The sequence below is a fragment of the Mauremys reevesii genome, linkage group 19 (genome assembly GCF_016161935.1).
Source record: "Mauremys reevesii isolate NIE-2019 linkage group 19, ASM1616193v1, whole genome shotgun sequence".
Taxonomy (NCBI): domain Eukaryota; kingdom Metazoa; phylum Chordata; order Testudines; family Geoemydidae; genus Mauremys; species Mauremys reevesii.
This window is the reverse complement of record NC_052641.1, coordinates 13,561,504-13,582,318: the sequence shown is the minus strand read 5'-3', so window position 1 is coordinate 13,582,318 and position 20,815 is coordinate 13,561,504. Positions and strand designations below refer to the sequence as shown.

The 20,815-nt window shown below is 44.5% G+C and overlaps 1 protein-coding gene across 15 annotated transcripts in view; it reads left to right on the top strand.

Moving 5' to 3' along the window:
• The first annotated feature begins 754 nt into the window (after window positions 1-754).
• Window positions 755-20,815, top strand: part of DNM1 (dynamin 1) — a 101,997-nt gene continuing 81,936 nt past the window's right edge. For 13 of the 15 annotated variants that reach the window (XR_005589877.1, XR_005589875.1, XR_005589876.1 and 10 more), the window contains exon 1: window positions 997-1,157. Coding sequence is in view for 12 of the 15 variants with exons in the window: in XM_039506358.1 (XP_039362292.1) it covers window positions 997-1,157 (161 nt within the window). In the remaining 3 variants the exon portion in view is untranslated. Of the gene's footprint in view, window positions 1,158-20,815 lie in introns of all 15 variants that reach the window. The other 2 variants (XM_039506365.1, XM_039506366.1) reach the window with 1 other exon arrangement.

Below are 20,815 nucleotides of genomic sequence, written 5' to 3'. Positions count from 1 at the left end.
TTTGCAAACTAAGCCAAACATTTCCTCTTTATTATCTGAGGCTTTAAAAAAAATTCAGTGGAAACACATAAAACATTTCCCTGCATTTTTGGTAAATCAAACATAGCAGCAATGTGCTAGTGCATTACAACCAGAAATGGAAATTGACTGGGAACAAAAGTTAAATGGATTTCTTCATTGTCCATGCTCTGGGAAATGCAAAAAGCAAAGATCAAACAGCAGCAACAGTGAAAAGTAAATTAAAAGTAAAATAAAATAAATAAATAAACGTATACTTTAGTGATGAGTCAACTAGATAGGGGCACTTACAAGAACAGAGATTATGTACAGATATATGATTTAAAAATGCATTTAGCTATTAATTTGCAGTGTCTCTTGAATATTTAAAGTCAGCACTGATTTTTTTGTGTGGTACTGCGGTTTGAGAGGAGTGAAATATTCTTGGCTTCTTCATTACAAATATATCAGGGGTTATGCAGACTCTGGAGGGTTGATTTGAATGCCAATTTTGAACCCCCCTCTTGTGATGGAGGATTGTGTTGTGTTTCCGTGAGACATTGGAAGCCTCCCTTATTCTTAGTGTCCCTGCTTGGGAGCAGAAGACACTTGGTTCACGGCATAGCTCCCTTTAGCAATCCCTTTACATTTACCTACATGAACTACAACTCCCATGAAGCTCTCGGACCACAGGAGGGCACTCAAAGCCCTCTAGCGGCCGCTGCTGGTACGGGCGCCTTAAATCCCGTGAGGAGCCCTGTGGCTAGCGGAGCTTGAGCTGGCAGTCGGGGTAGTAGCGCTGCTGCAGAGATCCAGGGACCTAGGTTAGGTGGCAGTGGAGGGCAAACCAACCCACCACCTAGCTGTGGGGTGGGGACAACCCCTGATGAGGGCTTGGGGGGCCAAACCCCAGCAGTGAATCCTTTGTAAACCAAGCAGGGAGGAAGAGGCGGTTGCGTTGCAAGCCCAGGAGGCGAGAGCCCAGGCGGAGCTGCAGACATGGGGAACCGAGGGATGGAAGACCTCATCCCCCTGGTCAACAAGCTCCAGGATGCCTTCGCTTCCATCGGCCAGAATGCCGACTTGGACCTACCCCAGATAGCTGTGGTGGGAGGACAGAGCGCCGGCAAGAGCTCAGTGCTGGAAAATTTTGTGGGAAGGTAAGACTTTGAAAATACAGACGATTATAGGGGATGTTGTGGGGGCTGATGTCCCTGATGCATCTATGTTGTGCAATGTATTGCTCAATGGACATGCAGTGCAACGCTTAATGCAGTGCAATCCAGGACACTGTGTGTGTGTGTGTGGGGGGGGGGGGCGCTGATCTTGCTCCTCTGAACTTGGTATTCATACTGGAGGAGGATCATCCCAGCTCCTGCTGCACACACACATTCTAGTGCCAGGATTGCACTGCACCCTACAATGCAGAAATCATGAGTCTCTATAACCGGTGACATTCCCTTGATTGTCACCTTCACTAGCAGGAGAGCCCTCCCCTCAGCATACGATTAGAAGTGCATGTGTGTGTATAAATGTCCGCTTTGAAATGGTAATATCTGATTGGGAACTGATCAAAGCAGATCAATGCTGGACAGCATATTTCTTGGTGGGCTGGGAGGGGCAGGGGGGAGTGTGTGTGTGCGAAAGAGGTTGAGAGGAGGATGCAGCACCAGACAAATCCTGCTTTTGGAGTGACTAATGCACAAAAGAAGCCATTTGTGGGAGAGGGGGAGGGAGTAGGAAGGAACTGAGCTGATGTGTTGTCCACATCACAGGAGATTTAATGGTTTTAATCCTAAATCATTTATTTATTTATTTATTTATGGGAGCTAAATACAAGAAGGCAGAATCCTGGGGATGAGCAAGGAGCCAGGATGGTAGGATGTCTCTCCTCACCCCCGCTGCTGGAGGACAATTGCTGCTGGGCACTGGCAGGGTGGGGAGGATGAGGAATAGGGGAGGAAGGCACTGCTTCAAGGAGAGAATGAATAACATAGATGGTTGTATAGAATGCACAGAAAATTCATGGAAACCCAGTAAAGCACTGACAAAAGGTCCATACGTTATGTAATGTCAGGGATAGAAATGTCAGAGGAAAAATAGCCACATTCTGGGGTGTCCTTTATTTGTATCACACATTAGAGACCTGCAAGCCAGAGCCACAATTGATACCACTTCTGCATCATTTTTGGCAATGAATTATCTGTGGTGATTCTAAAAAATACTGATCAGTGAATATTGTGTGTGTAGATATACAACTGTATACAAACCCTGTTAAATACCGGCCATTGTGATCTGAACAGATCCATCAAGACTAGATTTCTTATTTGTTGTAAGTTTCACCCTGAAGAATCCCCCAAGGTGAAATGCTAGGAAGACTAGGGTTACACAGCATGTCCTCTGCTCCTGATTGTGTCTGGCTAGATACAGGACATGCCTTGAATGCTACATAGGCACCTAAAGATGGATGTGCTTGTTGTGAGGCTGAGCAGCTGTGGAGTTTAAGTTCAATTACCCCACCCCCACCCCCCATCCTCCATGGTGGATGCCATGTCAGGAGCTGGGGGGAGAAGCAGAAGAAGCAGTGGTTATTCCCCTATGTGCTCAACTGCCTGGGTGCTACCATTTTGTGACAGTAATATTCTGGTGCTTTCCCTTCATGTGACCTTCACAATAAACACCAGCAGCTTCAACAAATAGCAGGTGACCAGGGAAGGTGGTCTGCACATACATAGTATACACAACACCTGGAGTGCGTCCTGAGCTTGTTTGTAGCTTGGTTAAGCTATTGTGGCCCTTGCTATAATCCTTCCCTATTAGGCACTGCTATCCTCTATGACCAGGATGCAGGTTGCTGCTGATTTCCCTAGGAGGAACTACTGCTGTGACAGAGTGTTAGATTATTTTCTTCCACAAACTGTATTCTCCCTCTTCTTTCCCTGCTTTGTTGCGTGGGCGCTCTCTCTCTTCTCTTTTGCCCCCTCTAGTCCTTGCACTGTGACATCTACTAATGAAATTATTTTTATAACTCTTTTGTCATTGAAAGAGCCTGTAATGAGCCTGAATAGCTCCATCTTTGGTGGTGTATGAACAGAATGGTCCAATATGCTGTATAGGGGCCCAGGTGTCCCTGAGCCATGAGAGACAGTGTGCATTGGGGAGATGTCACTTTTGCTTCTGGGGAAAAGAAAACAGAGCAAGAATCAGAGTAGTTGTTTAAACAAAACCTCCCATCATTGCATATTCAAAAGAGCCTGAGATTCTCGCTCGCTGATTTTCAATGGTGCCAGAGCTTTTAGGATAATAAAGTAACGAAGGGTACCCACACAGGAGCTGACAGGACAAGATGAAAACACAATCATTCAGGGAAATAATTGGAGAGAAAATGGAAAACGCGTCAAAGGGAACTATTGACTTCTTCCATTTGATGCCATTAGGTGGCTGGGTGGCTCAGGGGATTGGTAATAGATATGAAACCTCTTGCCACTGAAAGTACCAGTCTACATTACAAAACCAATTGCATTTAAATATGGCTGTGACCCAGCCAGGTTCTAAGGTATTTTTTTCCTTGTTTGTGTGGACAGAGAAAGTCATGTTAGGGAGCCATGTTTTAATCTTCACCGGTATCTAGGCTAAAATATGGTTCCCTAACATGATTATGACATGGGTTTTTTCTGTTCAGACAGGAAGGAAGAATCTGTGTTATAACATGGTAGGACCACATACATTAAAACATGGTTATTGCTATAGAGAGGCCTATGTCACCAGTTTTTTTGGGATCAGGCTGTGGGTGAGATTGAGTCATCACCACCTGACAGCTGTTTGGTGCACAATATGAAATGAGTTTGATGGGTCTCAGCCCAGTTCCACATGGACAGTTATCCACATTAAAAAACAAACACCACCAACACAATTGACAGTAGTTAGTCCTTTTGATGGGGGTGTCTCAGCAGAGAGGCTGAAGGCTGAATGTTTCATGAAGATTAAACTCCCCTCTTAATTTTAGAGGTAGTTCCTCCAGATCACATCAGCATGGTAGAATGGGGATGGTTTCACTAACATCACACCTGATCCATGGATAAACAGGACTTCAGTCTCTAGGGCTTCCAATCCAGCATCTTCTGCTAACACCAACATTCAATGTATGCTGAATTTTTCAAAATACAGAGGAACTACACTGAATGCAATAAATGTTATTTTGTTTGATATCTTATCAAACAAGTACTTCTTTTTCTGAGTGCAATGGTTTGCTAGTCACTGCTAATTACTCTCCCAGTATCACTTACTCTGCTGTTAACGGATTACCCAACAATGCAAAGCCTGTATTTATAATAGCAGATGTCGATGCGGCTGCTATATGTGCTTCTGCTGCCGAGGACTCAGCATGGTGACTAACACCAGATGATGATGGTAAAATCCTCTAATGGTGTGGGATGGGACTGATAGAAGAAGGGCAGCTGACATTTATCTTCCCAGATTGGTTTATGCTGGGGCCTCAGAGTTGGCAAGAAGCTTAGTTTTGGTCATCCCTAAGTGTTGGCTACTGTGGATGTGCTACCACTAGGACATCTTATGGCGTCACCCTCCCCTTTTTGTTCCTGCTGCCTATTTGCTACTTCAGAGTGCCTGCATGAATTGGCCCTACACATTGCCAGTGTTGGATGAACTGCTTGGATGGAGTGAGTAAAGCATCGGGATACTTGATGCTGATCTAATTTGAGATTGGGCTTCCCAAATAGAGAGTCTGTAAGCAAGAAAATGGGGACATCTAAGGCAAAGTTCACACAGTTTCCAAAGTCCAGAAATGTTCACTCTCCTTTTATGGCACGTGGCAAAATAAATAAATCAATCAAAAGATGCCCTCCTGTCCAATGATCTCAACGTATTTTAAAGACATGAGATAACTAAGCCTTCCAATATCCCAGGAAGTAGGAAATTATTATCACTATTAGATGAAAGAACTTAGATGCAGTGCCGCTAAGTGACTTGTCCAAAGTCACACAGCAATGAGAACCAACCCAACATTTGATTAGTCCCAGACCTAAGCATTAGCCTTAAGACCTTCCTTCCATCATAAAAACTTTTATATCCAAATCAAGCCCCTTCCAAAGGTGGAATACTTTCCATGCTGAGTAAGGAGTCTTAAGCCTTGTCCACACACACTTGTACTGTTTTAACTATACGGTATAATTAAAGCGGTACAACCCACCATGGAGGATCTAGTTCTACTGGCATAAATGTGCTCATACTGAAATAGGATATTCCCATATGGGAAGGGGAGCTCTACCAGTGTAAGTACCTTCATGCCAGTATAAGTGTGGCCACACTAGGGATTGTACTGGTATAACTATTTCAATTAAAAAAAAACCACACCCCTAACCAACATAGTTATATGTGTACAAAAACTTGGTCTTAATGTGTTTGCCTGGAGGGGATGCTCAGCATATAGGTGAAAGAATACAAAAGAACAAATTTAAATCTAAGCCCTGCCAATACTAAGCTAGAGCCTTGAGAAACAGTGTTTTGCAGTAGATTGAATACAAGGCTAGGAGCCAAGAACTTTGTTCTGGATTTTATTTGGCCTCTGACACTTTAGTGACTTTGGGTGAGTAATTTAATGTCTCTGTGACTCATTCTCCCCACCTGTAAAAGAGGGATAGTGATACTTGCCTTCCTCCCAGAGATGATGATATGAAGCTTAATTAGGTGATATTTGTAAATTGCTTTGTAATGGAAAGGCGCACTGTCATTATTTTAGATACAGCACTTCCTAGAAATTCCCTCAGAAAAGGCAATCTTCATGGACACATATTATCAAAAAGCAAAGGATATCTCAGAAGCACGCATTGGCTTGTCCAGGTACAGAAGGGGTACATCACTGCTCACTCATCCTCAAATGTATGGAGCTGAAACTTCTCTCTTCTCTTCTTGAGCAAACGCTACAGGTGAAATAGTCAATGCTGCCCATGGGAACTGGGGGTCCAGAGCTCCCAGGTAGTTTTGAAAATCTCAGCCTGTAGGTATTCTTATGTCCACTCACCATACAGCATAACACTCAGCATTTATATATTACTTTAATGGTCAGATTTTCATTTATACCAAGAGCCTTTTAGACAACTCTGGCAGCATAAAGGGGCCTTAAAGTGGTTCATGCCCTCTTTGGGACCCCTTTTCACATCCAGAGTGCTGTAAAGGGACCTTAATGTGGTAAATCTTAAAAGCATTATACAATACACACACATCTGTGAGGAAAGTGAGTAATAGTAGCCCTATTTTAAAGACTGGAAGAGTGAGGCACGCAGGGTGAAGTAACTTGTCCAGGGCAATAGAGGTTGACATCATGAGAGAACTCCTAGCCCTGAGCTCATGCCTTTTAATGGAATCCATTTATATTCCAACACCTGAATTATAACTTTTTTGTTTGATTTAGTTGTATGTATACACACAAACAGTGGTAAGCCTCTGGTGTTTAATAAAGACCATACATCCATTTTCCTAAGATTAATAAAAAGCAACAAAGGACAATGCAGCACAAGAGTAAGTGTATATAGCATGCCACGATAAGCCACAAGAAAAAGGAATTAACTCAAGAGAAATGTACATAGCTCTCAGCAATTGCCTGCGGAAGCAAAAGCAGCAGGAGACACACCTTTGAGCCAAAACATAACATGGATGATCAGAATATTGTAAACAGAGAATATAAATATAGAATTGCAAACCTAGATATCCCTGCTGCAACTCTCGTTCACGTGGTTTGTCCTGTGGCTACTCACATGAGTGAGGATGAAGAGTCAAGCCCTAAATAAACACAAGTTTCTTTGTATATTATATATCATCACTATTTCCTGAAGCAGTGCACGGAGGTCTCACACCCTTAGAACCACTACACTTTTCACCTTAGCTCTTTTGACATTTTCCTACAGTGTAACGTAAGTGTCGACCTTGTCTTCAATAGGGAAAAAAATGTGTTCTGACCATGTTTGCTAATATGTGGTAATTAACAAGGGGTAAAATCCTAGTGAAGACAAGTTAGTTGTAGTTTTAACATGTGTTAGCACATTAAAGTAAACTCTAGGCTCCCCTAGGGTTTACCTCAACCTCCTAACATGTGAAAAGTACAAACTGCCTTGTCTTCACTAGGATTATATCATGTGTTAATTGCCAGGTTAGCTGACGTGGTAAGATCACACCTTTTTTCCTAGTGTGAACACACACACCCTTCCTCCTCCTTGTACTTCTATAGTGCCTTACATCTGAGGCTCTCCTAGCATTCCAGGCATTAATTAATCTTCATAATACTCTGCTGAGGTAGGCAAATGTTAGTACGCCGGTGTTACAGGTGTTGAACTGAGGCACAGAGCTGCTAAGTGATCTGAGTGTACACTGAGGCCAGGCCCGCACTATAAACTTACATTGGTATATCTACGTCACTCGGGTGTGAAAAATCCGCACCCCACGCGATGTAGTTATACCGAGTTAACCCCCAGTGTAGACAGTGCTATGTCAATGGGAGAGCTCCTCCCACTGACATAGCTACCGCCTCTTGGGGAGATGGATTACCTACACCGATGGGAGAAGCTCTCCTGTCGGCATAATAGCATCTTCACTAAAGCACTACAGCAGCGCAGCTGCACTGTACGTGAAGAGAAGCCCTTCATCAGGAACAGCATTCAGGAGTCCTGAATGCCAGTTCCATGCCCTAATCACTAGACTTTCTAAAGAAAGAGCATATAATCATTCACCATGTTGTACATAACTATGTACAAATATAATGATGTGAAGTTAGAGAATTAAAGGCAAATGTTTTGAGACCCAACTTGAGACATTTCGGGCCTGATTTTCAGAGATGTGGAGCAGCCACAGCTCCAGTTGAGTGGGTGCCTCAGGTTTGGTTACAGAAATTGAGGTGCTCCAAATCAGAGGCCACATCTGTAAATGTTGTTCTAATACAGTAAAATAAGATAAAAACTTTAACCCCTCCCTTGCCTGGCTTAGCGCTTGATGCTTCAAGATGCTGAGCATCCCCAGCTTGCACTGACTTAGGGCTCTATCTTGCCCCATAGAAGTCTGTGGGATTTTCCAAATAGAGGATGCTCAGCATCTTGCAGGATAAGCCCCTAAGAGAGCAACCAAGTTAACATAAAAGTTAATGAATCAAAGAAAATCTGTCTCTTGGCGTTTTAGCTGCAGAAGCAAAATTTGCCATGGTGCACTGAGCCAAGATTTTAGTTGTAAGCGGGAGCCAAACCTATGTGTGCTCCACCCATATGAACCAATGCTAGGATTTTTCATTCAGTGCACTTATGTAGCAAAACCAGAGGAGTGGCTAAGGGGGTTATAGGCAGCCACCCAAAATGTAATAGTTTTCTGGCCAGATGCCCACGATAAAATGAACTTCTTTTTGGGAAGCCTCTCTGAATGAAAAGTAACCTGCTACCAATACCCATAGTCAATCCACTGCCTTCATGAGACACAGGGTAAATGGAATTTTTGAAAATATCTTTGGGTGTAATCCTTTCCTTCTTTCTTCTTTGCAATGTATAACGAAGCAAGTCATGGCACAACTGGTAGGGAGGAGAGCTGCAACTAGATCTGTATTTTAAAAACACCTCAGTGTTGTGATGCATGGTAGGAAATGTAGTCTTTGCAACAGGACAACACTCTCATCACAGTTAAACAGCATTCCCTCTGATCTCAGAACTGTTTTTGCATATCCTGATTCAGAACACTGGAGCACCAATGGAGGGGGACACAGAAGTAACTGGGTAGATGGAACTTGTTGCTAAAGAACAAGCCTAGGTCTCAGGGGACCTAAATTCTATTCCTGGATCTGCCACTCATTTGCTGTGTGACTTAATCTTTCTGTATCTTACTTCCCCATCCGTAGAACCAGGAGAACACTACTACTTAAGTCATAGATGTGATATGATAATCTATGTCACATCATACATAATCTTAATTCATGAATAGAAGCGCTCTGATCTTAACATAGATGGTGCAAGAGAAGTGATACGGGAAAGAAAGGGTCTCCCTTTTATGAATAGCTAAATCCAAACTCTTCAGTAATAAGGACAACGACATTCATCTTGCAATTCTTTAAAATGGAGGAGCCATATTCTTATTTACTGAGATGATTTGCCAGAGAACTGTAGACATCCATGCAATTCACATTCACCAACTGATATGAGGAAGAAATTTCCTCCTTGGGACAGTACTGCATAATTAAGTGTATTATATGGAGAGTTTGTGCCTCTCTCTAAAGCAGCCAGTATTGGCCACTATCAGAGAGAGACTACAAGATATGATGGATCTGTGTTATGATGCAGCAGGAAGCAGGATACCAGACTAGATGGGTCAGTAGTGTGTTTAATTGTAGCACTTCCTACATTCTCACATATAGAGCCATGCAGAGAAACATGGAGAGCTGTGTATGTTGTAAGCTCTTTGGGACAGGGAATGTCTTTTACTATATGTTTATATGGTACCTAGCACAATGGGGCCCTGATCTGACAAATAATAATGATTAATAACACAGTACTGATAATAGAAAAAAGAGAAGTATAAATCAAGATTGCGTTGGAATAGGGGCTGTTCCTATTATGGCTTCTATTATGTTAGGTTTATCTGGTGAGAAAAGTACATGCTTCAATCATGAACCAGAACAGAAAGCACCTCAGTGATTGTAAGTCACAGGGATCTGTCCACAGGGACGTGATCAGCTACTCCACCGACCCTAAGACAGAATACAGCTCAGGACTTCAGGATGTCTAGAGTCAGTGTCTCAACCAGTCTGCTCAGACCTGGACTGGTCTGATTCTGATTCTGACAGCTCCAAAACTCTCTCTTCTTTTTCTTCCCCAGCCTCTTTATCTAATTTCATCTTTGGCATTTGTAATGTATCCATCATGGCATCGAGGCATTAATTTACATATTGTTTACTTGGACTGATCTGATGGGTTTCTGTTAGTCACAGAAGGTATTTTTTCTCATTGCGTATTACTAAATATAAATATTAGGGTGGTAGTGAAGAGTGGCTGAAGACGATGCTTGTGAATGTTCCTCTCTTATTTATCCTCTCAGTATTTATTAAAGCAATACCACTGTTTTAATGGTTTTAAAATGATATTGACAGCTTGATTTAAGCTCAAAAGTCAAGATATTCAGAACAATTAATAATACGCTGCACCTATGTAGAGCTTTTCATCTTCAAAGTGCTTTGCAATCATTCACTAATAAATAATGGTCGATGAGGTAAAGTAGTTAAGTAATTGTCCTAATCCCCATTATAAAGATGAGGAAATGGAGCCAGAGAGGTTAAGTGACTTGCTGAAGGCCACACAGTGACTGAGTGTCAGACTTGTGATTAGAAGTCAGGAGCTCATGGCTCCTAGTCAGCTGCTAAGTCTGATTCTGTTCTTGCTTACATCAGTTTTGTGCTGATGTAGTTCCACTGACTTAAGGAATTGCAGCTGATTTACACCACTATAAGTAAGAGAAGAATGGAGCCCGGAGTCCGAAATCTGACCCTAAATCCATCTGCAAATATGGTATGTAAAGCCTCCCATGGTTCTCAGTGCTGAAGCTCTTGCTAGACCCAGTCATAACAGAGGGGATGAAGGATGGAATTTCAGTTTTAATGCTCAAAATCTCTTCTTACCATTTTGTGTGAATTAGGTGTTTATGAAGATATACTGGGGGCAGATGCTGTGCACATTTCCCAAATGCAGTTATTCCTGCTGCCCTGCCTAGTGTTGCCAGCTCTTGCGATTCTATTGAGAATCTCATGATTTGTTGTTCTTAACTTGATTCCTGCACCTGGGACTTTACCAACTAAGAATCTCAGCAGCTGTATTTAAAAAAAGTAAGTTTCTAGCCCTTGTGTTGCAGAAAAGAGCTTGCAAATGTGATCCATTAACTGCTCCGGCCTCCAGAGACAAATAAAAAGAACTCCAAATGTATTATATTTAAAAACTCAAGATTTTTAAACCAATCTCATGTTTTTGGTACATTACTCATGATTTCTGAATGCTTGGGGCTGGCTACACAAACCTGGGCCTCTCCTAAGATTGTCAGTCATGACAATCTATGAGATATGCAAAATAGGATTTGGGATGAGCCCAACTCCTTTTCACTTGTGACTTAAGAATTGAACTCAGGTCTCTGGAAGTAAAAATGCTGTTTTAATAACCCATTACACCAACACCACCTCTCCTTACTTCTCACTTCCTCTTTCATATGGGTTTAGGTCACACTGTTAAAGCTACACGGATGAAGAGGGAAGGTTGAATTCCCTGGTGTGTAATGCTGCTGTAACAAGTATCAGGAATTGTCAAGGTCCTGTTTATCATGCCCGTGCAATAATTTTGTAGCAATGACACTGCACCCTGGATATAAGATGGCAGAGGTGCTAAGGCAGGATATGGTCTCCCTGAAATAGGACACATCAGATTAAACTGATACTGCCATGGATTTTAGCTAACAGGCCAAGGAGTGTGGCTGAAGCATTGTAAAAATTTTAAGATTGAGCATAAACCGTAGCCATGTTTCAGAGCAGAGTTTCTTTCTCAGCTGTATGAAAGGACTTTTGCTCAGAACATCAACAGGCAGAAGTCCACAGAGACTCTGAGTATTCACTTCTCAACATCTGCAAACATTTTTTTTTTTTAGAGCAGAGCTAATCTTCCCATGAGAGCACTGGAAAGTCTGTTATTCTGCCTTCCTCAGATAAGGGGAAAAAAAGCCTATGCTGATTTCCTGTACATTGGGAGGGGAAAAGGCCTAAAGGCAAAATTGTGACGCCCATGTTCATTATATTCATAGCAGGTCTAGCCTGAGTAAAGACTAGTCCTTTAGGATCTGGCCCTGTGTTTTGAGGATGACAATTAACAGGGCACTTTTCAGTTCAGAAAGCCTTTTCCCACCCATACAGTTATAAACTTCTAAGAACAGGGGTTTATAATGAAAAACACAATTGCCCTCCTTACCATACATCCTGATGTCTCCCTGAAGGTTTGTCTGCACAGCAGCTGGGAGGTGTACTCTGAGCATGAGTAGACATACACGTGCTAGCTCTGCTCAAACTAGTGCACTAAAAATAGCAGTGTGGCCACAGCAGCACAAGCAGTTGCTTGGGCTAGCCACCCTAGTACAAACATGCTCAACCCCATGGGTATGTACTCAGACAGCTAGCAGCAGGGAGGAATAGCTCAGTGGTTTGAGCATTGGCCTGCTAAATCCAGATCCCTAAATGCCCCCCCCAAAACACTCAATCCTTGAGAGGGCCATTTAGGGATCTGGGGTTTGGTCCTGCTTTGAGCAAGGGGTTGGACTAGATGATCCCCTGAGGTCCCTTCCAACCCTCATATTCTATGTGCTGCCATGGCCACACTGCTATTTTTAGGCTCCAGCCATGTGTCAACTCACACTGGGCATTATAGCTCCCAGCTTGCTGTTCAGACTCACCCTGAGGGAACAATTCTGCACTGGCCGGACAATGCAATGGATGACAGAATAAGTCTTTATCTTTTATGGGCTTGATTCTCAACTCACTCACACATTTTATACAGATGTAGCTACATTAACTTCCCTGGAATTACTCCTGATTTATAATGGTGTGAGATCAGGGTAAGGTCCTTTGATTCTAATAAATACACATCTAAAGGTTACCGCTCTCTCTTGCTCTCTCTCTGGCTGCTGTGATCTCTTTGGTAATCTCTGGCTATTTCTTAAGCTGATTGTGCTTTTACTTCTAATAGAAATGCCTCTATGTATAGCTGGGAATTGCCTGAGCATGGTGGCTGCCTCAAGTGCAAAACTGTTGCCAGATGGGAATGAGGGCCAAAAGGCAGAGTGAACTCTAGAGATCTCTGATGGGGTGGTACATGATGTGTCACACTGCAGAGCCAGTCCTACTGCTTCAGCCCCAAAACCAGGTCACCTTCTTCACTTCAGCGTGGATGTTGGAAGAGATCATAGCAGGATTTCTCTTTCTTGGCTGTGTGGGGTTCCTGCTTTTTCCACGGGTCATTCATTGTGTGTGTGTGTGATGTTGACTTTCTCCATTTGAAGCCTGGCTGGAGAGTACTTAATATGCTGGATACCCAGCAGAGGAAGGATCCCCGGATAATGAATTTTATTGGCTTTTACTTTTTAAGGGCAACATGTTTAAAAGTGGCTCCTAATTCCGAGTGCCTCTGTTTTGAGCAGCATCAATTCAGACAACTTTAAGGTGTCTCAAACTGGGCACCAAAGACTGAAGCACCCAAAATGAGAAGCCACTTTTAAAAATTTGGTTGCGGAGCTTTTTTTGTTGTTTTGGTGTGTGTACAGGGAGAGGGGCTTTGGGTGAATTTTTTTCTTCCTTGAGAAAGTGAATGATAAGGAACAGGAGTGATGAGAATGGAAGACCAGGGTTTTATCTTCTGCCTGCTTGTTCAAATCAGTACTCTTCTCACATTGCTGTTCCAATGGATGCCTGTCTTGACCTAGAGGAATCACTTGGTGTGACAGAGGAGTTGAAGCTCTGTTCATTTAAAATGGGTCCCAATCCTTATCTAGAAACATTATCTTCTTCTGGGATGAGAATGGAGATTCAGCCTCCATGACCAATCACTTCTGGGGCTGTTGTTTCCTCCTTTAGTGCTGCAAGGTTTGGAAATCAGACTGTCTGGTTTTTAAACTCAGTATAATGCCTGGGGCTTGCTGTACTGGAGGTGTTAGTGAGCATGCTGCTGTTTCTCATTGGCTAGGGGAGCAGTGTCTCTGACACAGCATGTTTTCAGCCAGTGTGATCCTAATTACATCTGAAAGTGCAGAGGCGCAATGTCCAGCAAGGAGCCTGGTACCATTCCTGCATCCTCTCCAGGCGGACAGGGATTGGAGGTATACAGCACCATTTTAATGTTCTCTCTAGGACAGCAGCACGTCTTCAGTCTGTGATAACATGCATGCATCCTGGAGAGACTACCCTATCCTGCAGTGTCTGGGTCTCTAATGCACAGCCTGTGATAACTCATACAGACTCTGGGAGTCGAGCTTCTGCTCCACAACACTTTCCTCCTCTACAGGTTTGTAATAGTGAATATGGACCATAGACAGTCTGCCTTACCCCCCTCCCAGAGCCCTTCCCGCCTTTGTACAGCATAGGATAATGCATCCAAGTCCAAGGGAGATTGCCATACTCCACAGCACCCCCTCTACCCTGCAGTCTGTGATTGTAGGAAGTACCATGCAAGAGGCTGCAGTGATCGAACATCTCCTGAACTACATTTTTTTCTCCGTTATTCCTCTCTCTGCAAATGCTAGAGTCCAGGACCCTTTGGGTATATCTACACTGCAGCTGGGAGGTGTGATTCCCAGCATGGGTAGACAGACCCATGCTAGCTTGAACTAGCGACCCAAATCCAAGCCCACATGACCCTTTGGGTCCAAACTCAGATGACTAGCCTGAGCCACTGCCCATGCTACAATGTCCACACTGTTGTTTAGTGTGCTAGTTTAAGCAGAGCTAGTGCATGTCTGTCTACCCATACTGGGAATCACAACTCCCAGTTGCTCTGCAGATATACCCCTAGAGTCTTGACCGGATATAACTAATGCATGCCCTATATACATGGCCTTAGTACAGAGGTGGCCAAACTACGGCCCATGGGCCACATCCGACCCATGGGACCATCCTGCCCGGCCCCTGAGCTCCTGGCCTGGGAGGCTAGTTCTCGGCCCCTCCCCTGCTGTCCCCTGTCCCCCGCAGCCTCAGCGTGTCACACCGCCAGCGCTCTGGCCCGCCGCTCCTGCTGGGCAGCGTGGTGGCGTGGCTGGCTCCGGCATGGTAAAGGGGTGAGGGTTGGATAGGCATGGGAGTCCCAGGGGGCCTGTCAGGGGGCAGGGGTGTGGACAGGGGTCAGGGAGCAGAGGGGATTGGCTAGGGGGTGGGGCCCCTGAGGGGCAGTTAGGGGCAGGGGGTTGGATGGGTCGGGGATTTCTGAGGGGGGCAGTCAGGAGGTGGGAAGTGGGAGGGGGCGGGGGCCAGGCTGTTTGGGGAGGCACAGACTCCCCTACCTGGCCCTCCATACAGTTTTGCAACCCCGATGTGGTCCTCGGGCCAAAAAGTTTGCCCACCCCTGTCTTACTAGCTGGAAGCCTTTTATTATATGGTAGCTTCCTATCTCCAGGGAGAGAGAGGGTGCAAAGAAGGACAGTTCATCCTTGTTCTGCAGAGAGGCCTATAGGACACATGAAACATGTCTGTGTGCGTTGACAGGCCAGAGTACTTGACCATTCAGGAGCCAAGTCTTGACTTTTGACAAATGCCACAGCACACCACCCATCCCTTTACAGCCAAGTAATGGCATCTTGACACTGAAGAGCCTGTCTTTACTCCACAACATTCTTTTGTCTGTTCTCAGGTGTATCCTGACCACAGCCAGCCTTTACATCACTGAGTCAGATTAGCCCATTGAAAATCATAGCACAAGCACTAGGCTGTTGCTATCTTCAGTCTTAACTCATTTTAACACCAGTACCTGATGGTGGCTGGAGTTTTCACAGCAACTAGGCATTTCCTCCCTCCAGTGTTACTGTGTGGGTTGTCCTGTTATTTTTCTGCCTGCCAAGATGCTGGGCACTATTTATACAGGTGGTATTTTGGAGAGTTAGAGCTCTCTCTGCCATGGCAAAACCAATATTGCCAGCAAGTCAGTAGTCCTGCTGTTTTAGTGCACTGGGTATGAGTGGAGCAATTGTTACTGCAGAGTCATTAGAGTTCACTGCAACCCTGAGGAGGAGACGTCCCTATCCCTGCATGACCATCAAAGTTGGATCCTTTTACTCCTGTCATTCGGTTTGCACTAATTTGGTGCCCTAGGATGTCTTTGGTGCTTGATGGCATCATCACCCTGGAAGGAGGCCTCCTGTGAGCTCCAGGGGTGTTCTGGGATGGAGTCATGCAGATAGCTAAGGTACACAGCACAGCAAGCCACACACACACTCTGGCTTTTCTAAGCAGGAAAGGTGGATTTTGTTAGCACACAAATTCACTTCAGGGATCACGAAAATACAGGAAGAAACCCAAACAAATGTGTCCTTTCTGTTTCTGCTAAGGTGAGAAATCAATAGCACTGCAGAAGGGAAGGATCCATTTTACCTGCTCCTAGAGTGGAGCATATGCTTCTGCTAGCACTCCATAACCCTGGCATTCTAGAGGCCCAGAACTGCTCAGAACCAAAACTGCAATCACTGTTACCCTGGGATCTCTGATGTCATCGCCCAAAACCAGTGCTACGTTCTTTATTACCCTGACAATTCCAGGGTCTTCTGCCTGGAACCAGCCCTGCTTCCTGTATTTCTCTGGGGTTCCCAGCCTTCCTTTTCCAGACCCAGACCTAAGTTGTCTGTTACCATGGAATTCCCAGTGCTGCAATCTACAGTGCATCAGGTTTTGTATTCTCCTGAAATTCATGATACTGCTGCACAGAACCAGCACTGGATCCTCTTTTACCCTGAATATTGCAGGGCACCCCAAGGTCCCAGAGGAAGCTGCACAGCACCAGCATTGCATTCTGTATTCCCCTAAAGTCCCAGGTGCTGCAGCTTAGAGTCAATGTGGCATTTGCTATAATGGGATGTTACTTTTGGGGATTAGACACTGGCATTGTAGGCTGTACAATTCTATACATTGTCCTTGTCCATAAAGCAGGAACAATCTTCAAGCAGGGAAATCCCTCTACAGATCTTGTCTCCAAAGTGCAGAGGAAGGAAATCAGTGCACACACAGGCACACTCAGGCAGCTGGAGGTGGGACTGTCCTTATGTCAGTGCAGCCTGTGTTCTTTCCTACCAGTGCTTTATGTTGTCCTGTATTCAGGGCTAATCCATCTGCAGGACGCTAGTTGGGAGGGATCCTGTGGATAAGTCCAGCCATCAGAATGGAGGAGGGGAAAGATACTCATGGTTAATTCTATCTGTCACAGCAGAGAGCTCTGCTGAAATATGTAATGCAATCAGTAAAGACAGTGGGTACTGCATGCATGCATCATGTCCCATATTCCCTAAAACAAACTCTGAACAAACATTCATGGCTGTGGCTCAAGAATCTTTCAGCATGGGCCTGATATGCAGCAACACAAGATGCAGGCAATGCATAGGCATCAAACTGACTTGTTTCCATGGAAACTGTTGATTTCCACTGTGTTGTCAGGAAAGGGGAACAAACTTATCCCTCCGGGACTTGTTCTCTCTCCTGGATTGGTTTGTCTGCTGCCCTGTAACTGAAGGAAGGCAGATAATCCCTCTTCAAGCTGCTGCTCTGATAGAGTGATATCCTAAATCATTATTAATCGGTGATCACTAGGGCCACAGGTATGCAGATCCAGTTTGTTTGCATCACAGGGACCCCCTAGTGGCAATGTCACACAGCGCCGAAGTCATGAGACATGATTTCCAAAGTCACAGCTCTGTATGGCATTAGTGAGAAGAGCAGAATTATCCCCAGTCACCACTATCTGGGGAGAAGATCTGAATTAGAGCTTGTCCACATAAATACTTAGTTTGTGGCAAATTGGGATGTGAATTTACAACACTAGTCTGCAACAGAGTAACTGTCCGTATGGACCCTGCAGACGCACATTAACAGTTTGTTATGGTGCTTTGACCTGGTCCTCTTTAAAATGGGTCCACTTGGATGTTTTGTCTGCAGCAGGCCAGTGCAGGGAAGTCATACCCTAGCTTGCTAGGAACTAAATGTTTATGCAGACAAGTCCCTAGTGTAATGGCAGCTGGGAGTATGTGTGTCCTGCTCAGACCTTCAAGCCCTCAGTTAGGAGGATGACTAAGGTCATGAGCTGCATTGGCACTTTTCTACAGGTTCCCATGCAGGGAAGAGCTGGGGCTTGGTACAGGCTCCTGAGCAGGACTGGAGCTGAGGTCCTTCATACATGGTCCCAGTGTTGCAACCTCTCATGATGTTATCACAAATCTTGTGATATTTGGTGCTTTTCATCAAGTCCCAGTTTTTGGAGTCCAGTGGTTAGGTGGGAATCTCAGTTTTCCTTTGGTCTAATTTTGGCTGTTTGGGTCAGTGTGCAGGTGCTGGTGGTGTTGACGTCTTGTGATATACAGGAGGTCAGACAGGATAATCTGGTGTCCCCTTCTGGCTTTAAACTCTATGACTGTGACTCTAGTTTCTAGCCCTCCTGGTTGCGGAGCAAAGCTTCAAAACGTGAAGCAGCGTGCCCCATAAAGGCCTCCAAACAAAAAGGTAAACAAAAATAACCATCATTTATTATTATGTAAAACACAAGATTTTTAAGCCAATATCATGATTTTTGAGGGCCTGATTAGCGATTTTTTAACACATGCAGGTTGCAATACTGAGGGCCTCTTTCAGACTGGACCTATGGATGGTCCTGTACAAAGTTCTAGTGCTGAATGGTCCGGGGGCCTGTATAGGTACAGATCACCTCCCTCTGAATGGCAATAATTCCTTCTTTGTCACATCTCCTTGAGGAGCTGGTCCCTTTAAGATGGAGACAATTCTGAAACTGGAAGTTACATTTCTAGATGGGAGGAAAGAGGGGAGTGAAAAACAGACATATGGTGCTACCTACATTACTGACTGGGCCCCAGCCACCTGGCCCTAGCATAACAGCAGGGAGCCCACTGTAATCAGAACGATTCACTTCTCAGTGCACTGACAGATTCACACACCTGCCAAAAGGTCATTAACAATTTTTTACCCATAATTGTCGTTCTTGTTTTCCCCACAAAAGCCTCTTGCCTTCCCTGAAGCCATAAAGCTGTCAATGGACAGCCACAGCAGCGTGACTTACTGTATTCATACACTGATTTTCTATGATTTTCAGTTATTAACAACTTTCATACAACTACTGTAAAGAAAAAGGAAGAATAAATATCAGCCCCCACCCAGTATATTTGTAGGATCTAACTTAAATCCTCCAAAACAAGGAAATTCCAAGTAAAGGCATTTAGTTTGTCCTTACTTCACCTCTCTGTGCATAGGGACTTTAGCTCATATATTATGCAGGATCAGCTAAGGACAGAATGAAAGCTTTACGTCGGAAATCCCTACATTATGTTGTGTAACGCAGCCCCCTAGTAGTTATTATAATTGTTTGTTTGTTTAGATTTTGCTCTGTGCAGGGATGTGTTAGTGGCATATGGGTAAGGGATGCACCATTTCTACCTTCATCCCAGTCATTGAGAACCGTGAGGCCTGATTCTGCTGTTAGTATCAGTGTAAATCCAGAGTAACATCATTGACTTCAGTGGAATTACTCTGGATTTACAGCAATGTGAATAATTCTGTTGATGTCAATAGGGCAAATTCATCCCTGTGTCAGTTCAGACCCTGGTGCAGGCTAGGTTATGCCCCTGCTGCAATGGCTCCCTTGGGCTACTACAAGAGTGCAGAATGGCTGGGACATAAGAATGCCCTGGCCTTTCTCCAGAATGCCCCTGAAGGCCTCCTTCACGAGATGGCTCCTGTTGAGGTGGCACAGAGCTGGTGGAGCCAGCTCTGCACTTGGCAGAAGTCCTGCACCAGTTAGGCTGATGCAAAGGGGTTATAGCACAATTTTGAATCTAACCCAGTGAGTCTGATTCTTCTCTTCCCTGGTGTAAAACAGGAGTGATTCCACTGAAGTCAATGGAGTTAGACCAGAGCAAAACTGGTGTGGGAGGAAAATCAAGCTCAGGGATTCACATCAATACAAGTGACCGGAAAACCTGGCCCCTTATCCTGATGACCAGTAGAGAGGCACAGGCAGGAAAGAGTTGAGAGAGACACGAAGAAAGGAGAGGTGGACAGAGAGTGGGTGATAAAGAGAGGAAATAACATGTACAGATGCCACCCAGAGACAATGTACAGTAGCAGGTAAACATCATAATGTATCTGAGTCAAATCAAGATAGGTACAGCCCACTCAGCCTGTGCTAGGGACAAGGTCCAGCCTCTTGTGTGAAACAAGTACAGGTAAGTGGTGACAGACTGGCAACCTGGTTACTGTCATCCTCTGTGCATTCCCAGAAAAGTACAGCACAGAGCAAGTTTTCCTACAATTGGGCTTCAGCCCCAACACAGAGAGAGAACTCCTATGGTCTGGAGGGGAGTTCATTCTTCACAGTCAGTTCAGTCCTTGGCCTCTTCGTGGAGGCTGCCAGCAGAAATGCCATTTAGTGCCGATTATAACGGTAGTTCTTGTGCCATGGACACTTGTTCATTGGGAATTAGACTGAGACCACCAAACACATTTCATGTGGCCATCTGGCAGCCTGTTAGCTTTAGCTCATTGCTGACCTGCACTTGCTTTTAACTGGCAACCTAGAGAATGATTGTAGAGCCCATCACAAAAGAAATGTGCAATTCGGATGTAGTTATTTCTTCTTCTTCTTTGCGGTACTGCATTTGTGTGTTTGTAATAAGATATGGCTACTTCTTATTCAGTCTGTATGTGTGTATTTACTTTGTTTGATGTACATAGTTCTTCCAAATGAAATAGACATGATTTGAGAGAGACATGGGAAGACAGCAAGGGTGATAGAGCTCCTGTAGATACAAATATCCTGCACATTTGCCACAGCGGGAAGGGAAAGGAAACACAGAAAAAGTTTATAATGATAGAATCATAAGGTCAGTTTTGGACGTGCTGGCTGGATTTACACAAGGAGAATCTCTAGGTTCCCAGTAAGGAAAATACCTGAGTTGCATCAGAGCAGCTGTAGCACCTCTACGCCAGCCCCCTTAGCTACTGGTATAGAGGGCGTTTTTCAGGGTAGGAGCACCACCAACCTCTGGTTACCTCTGG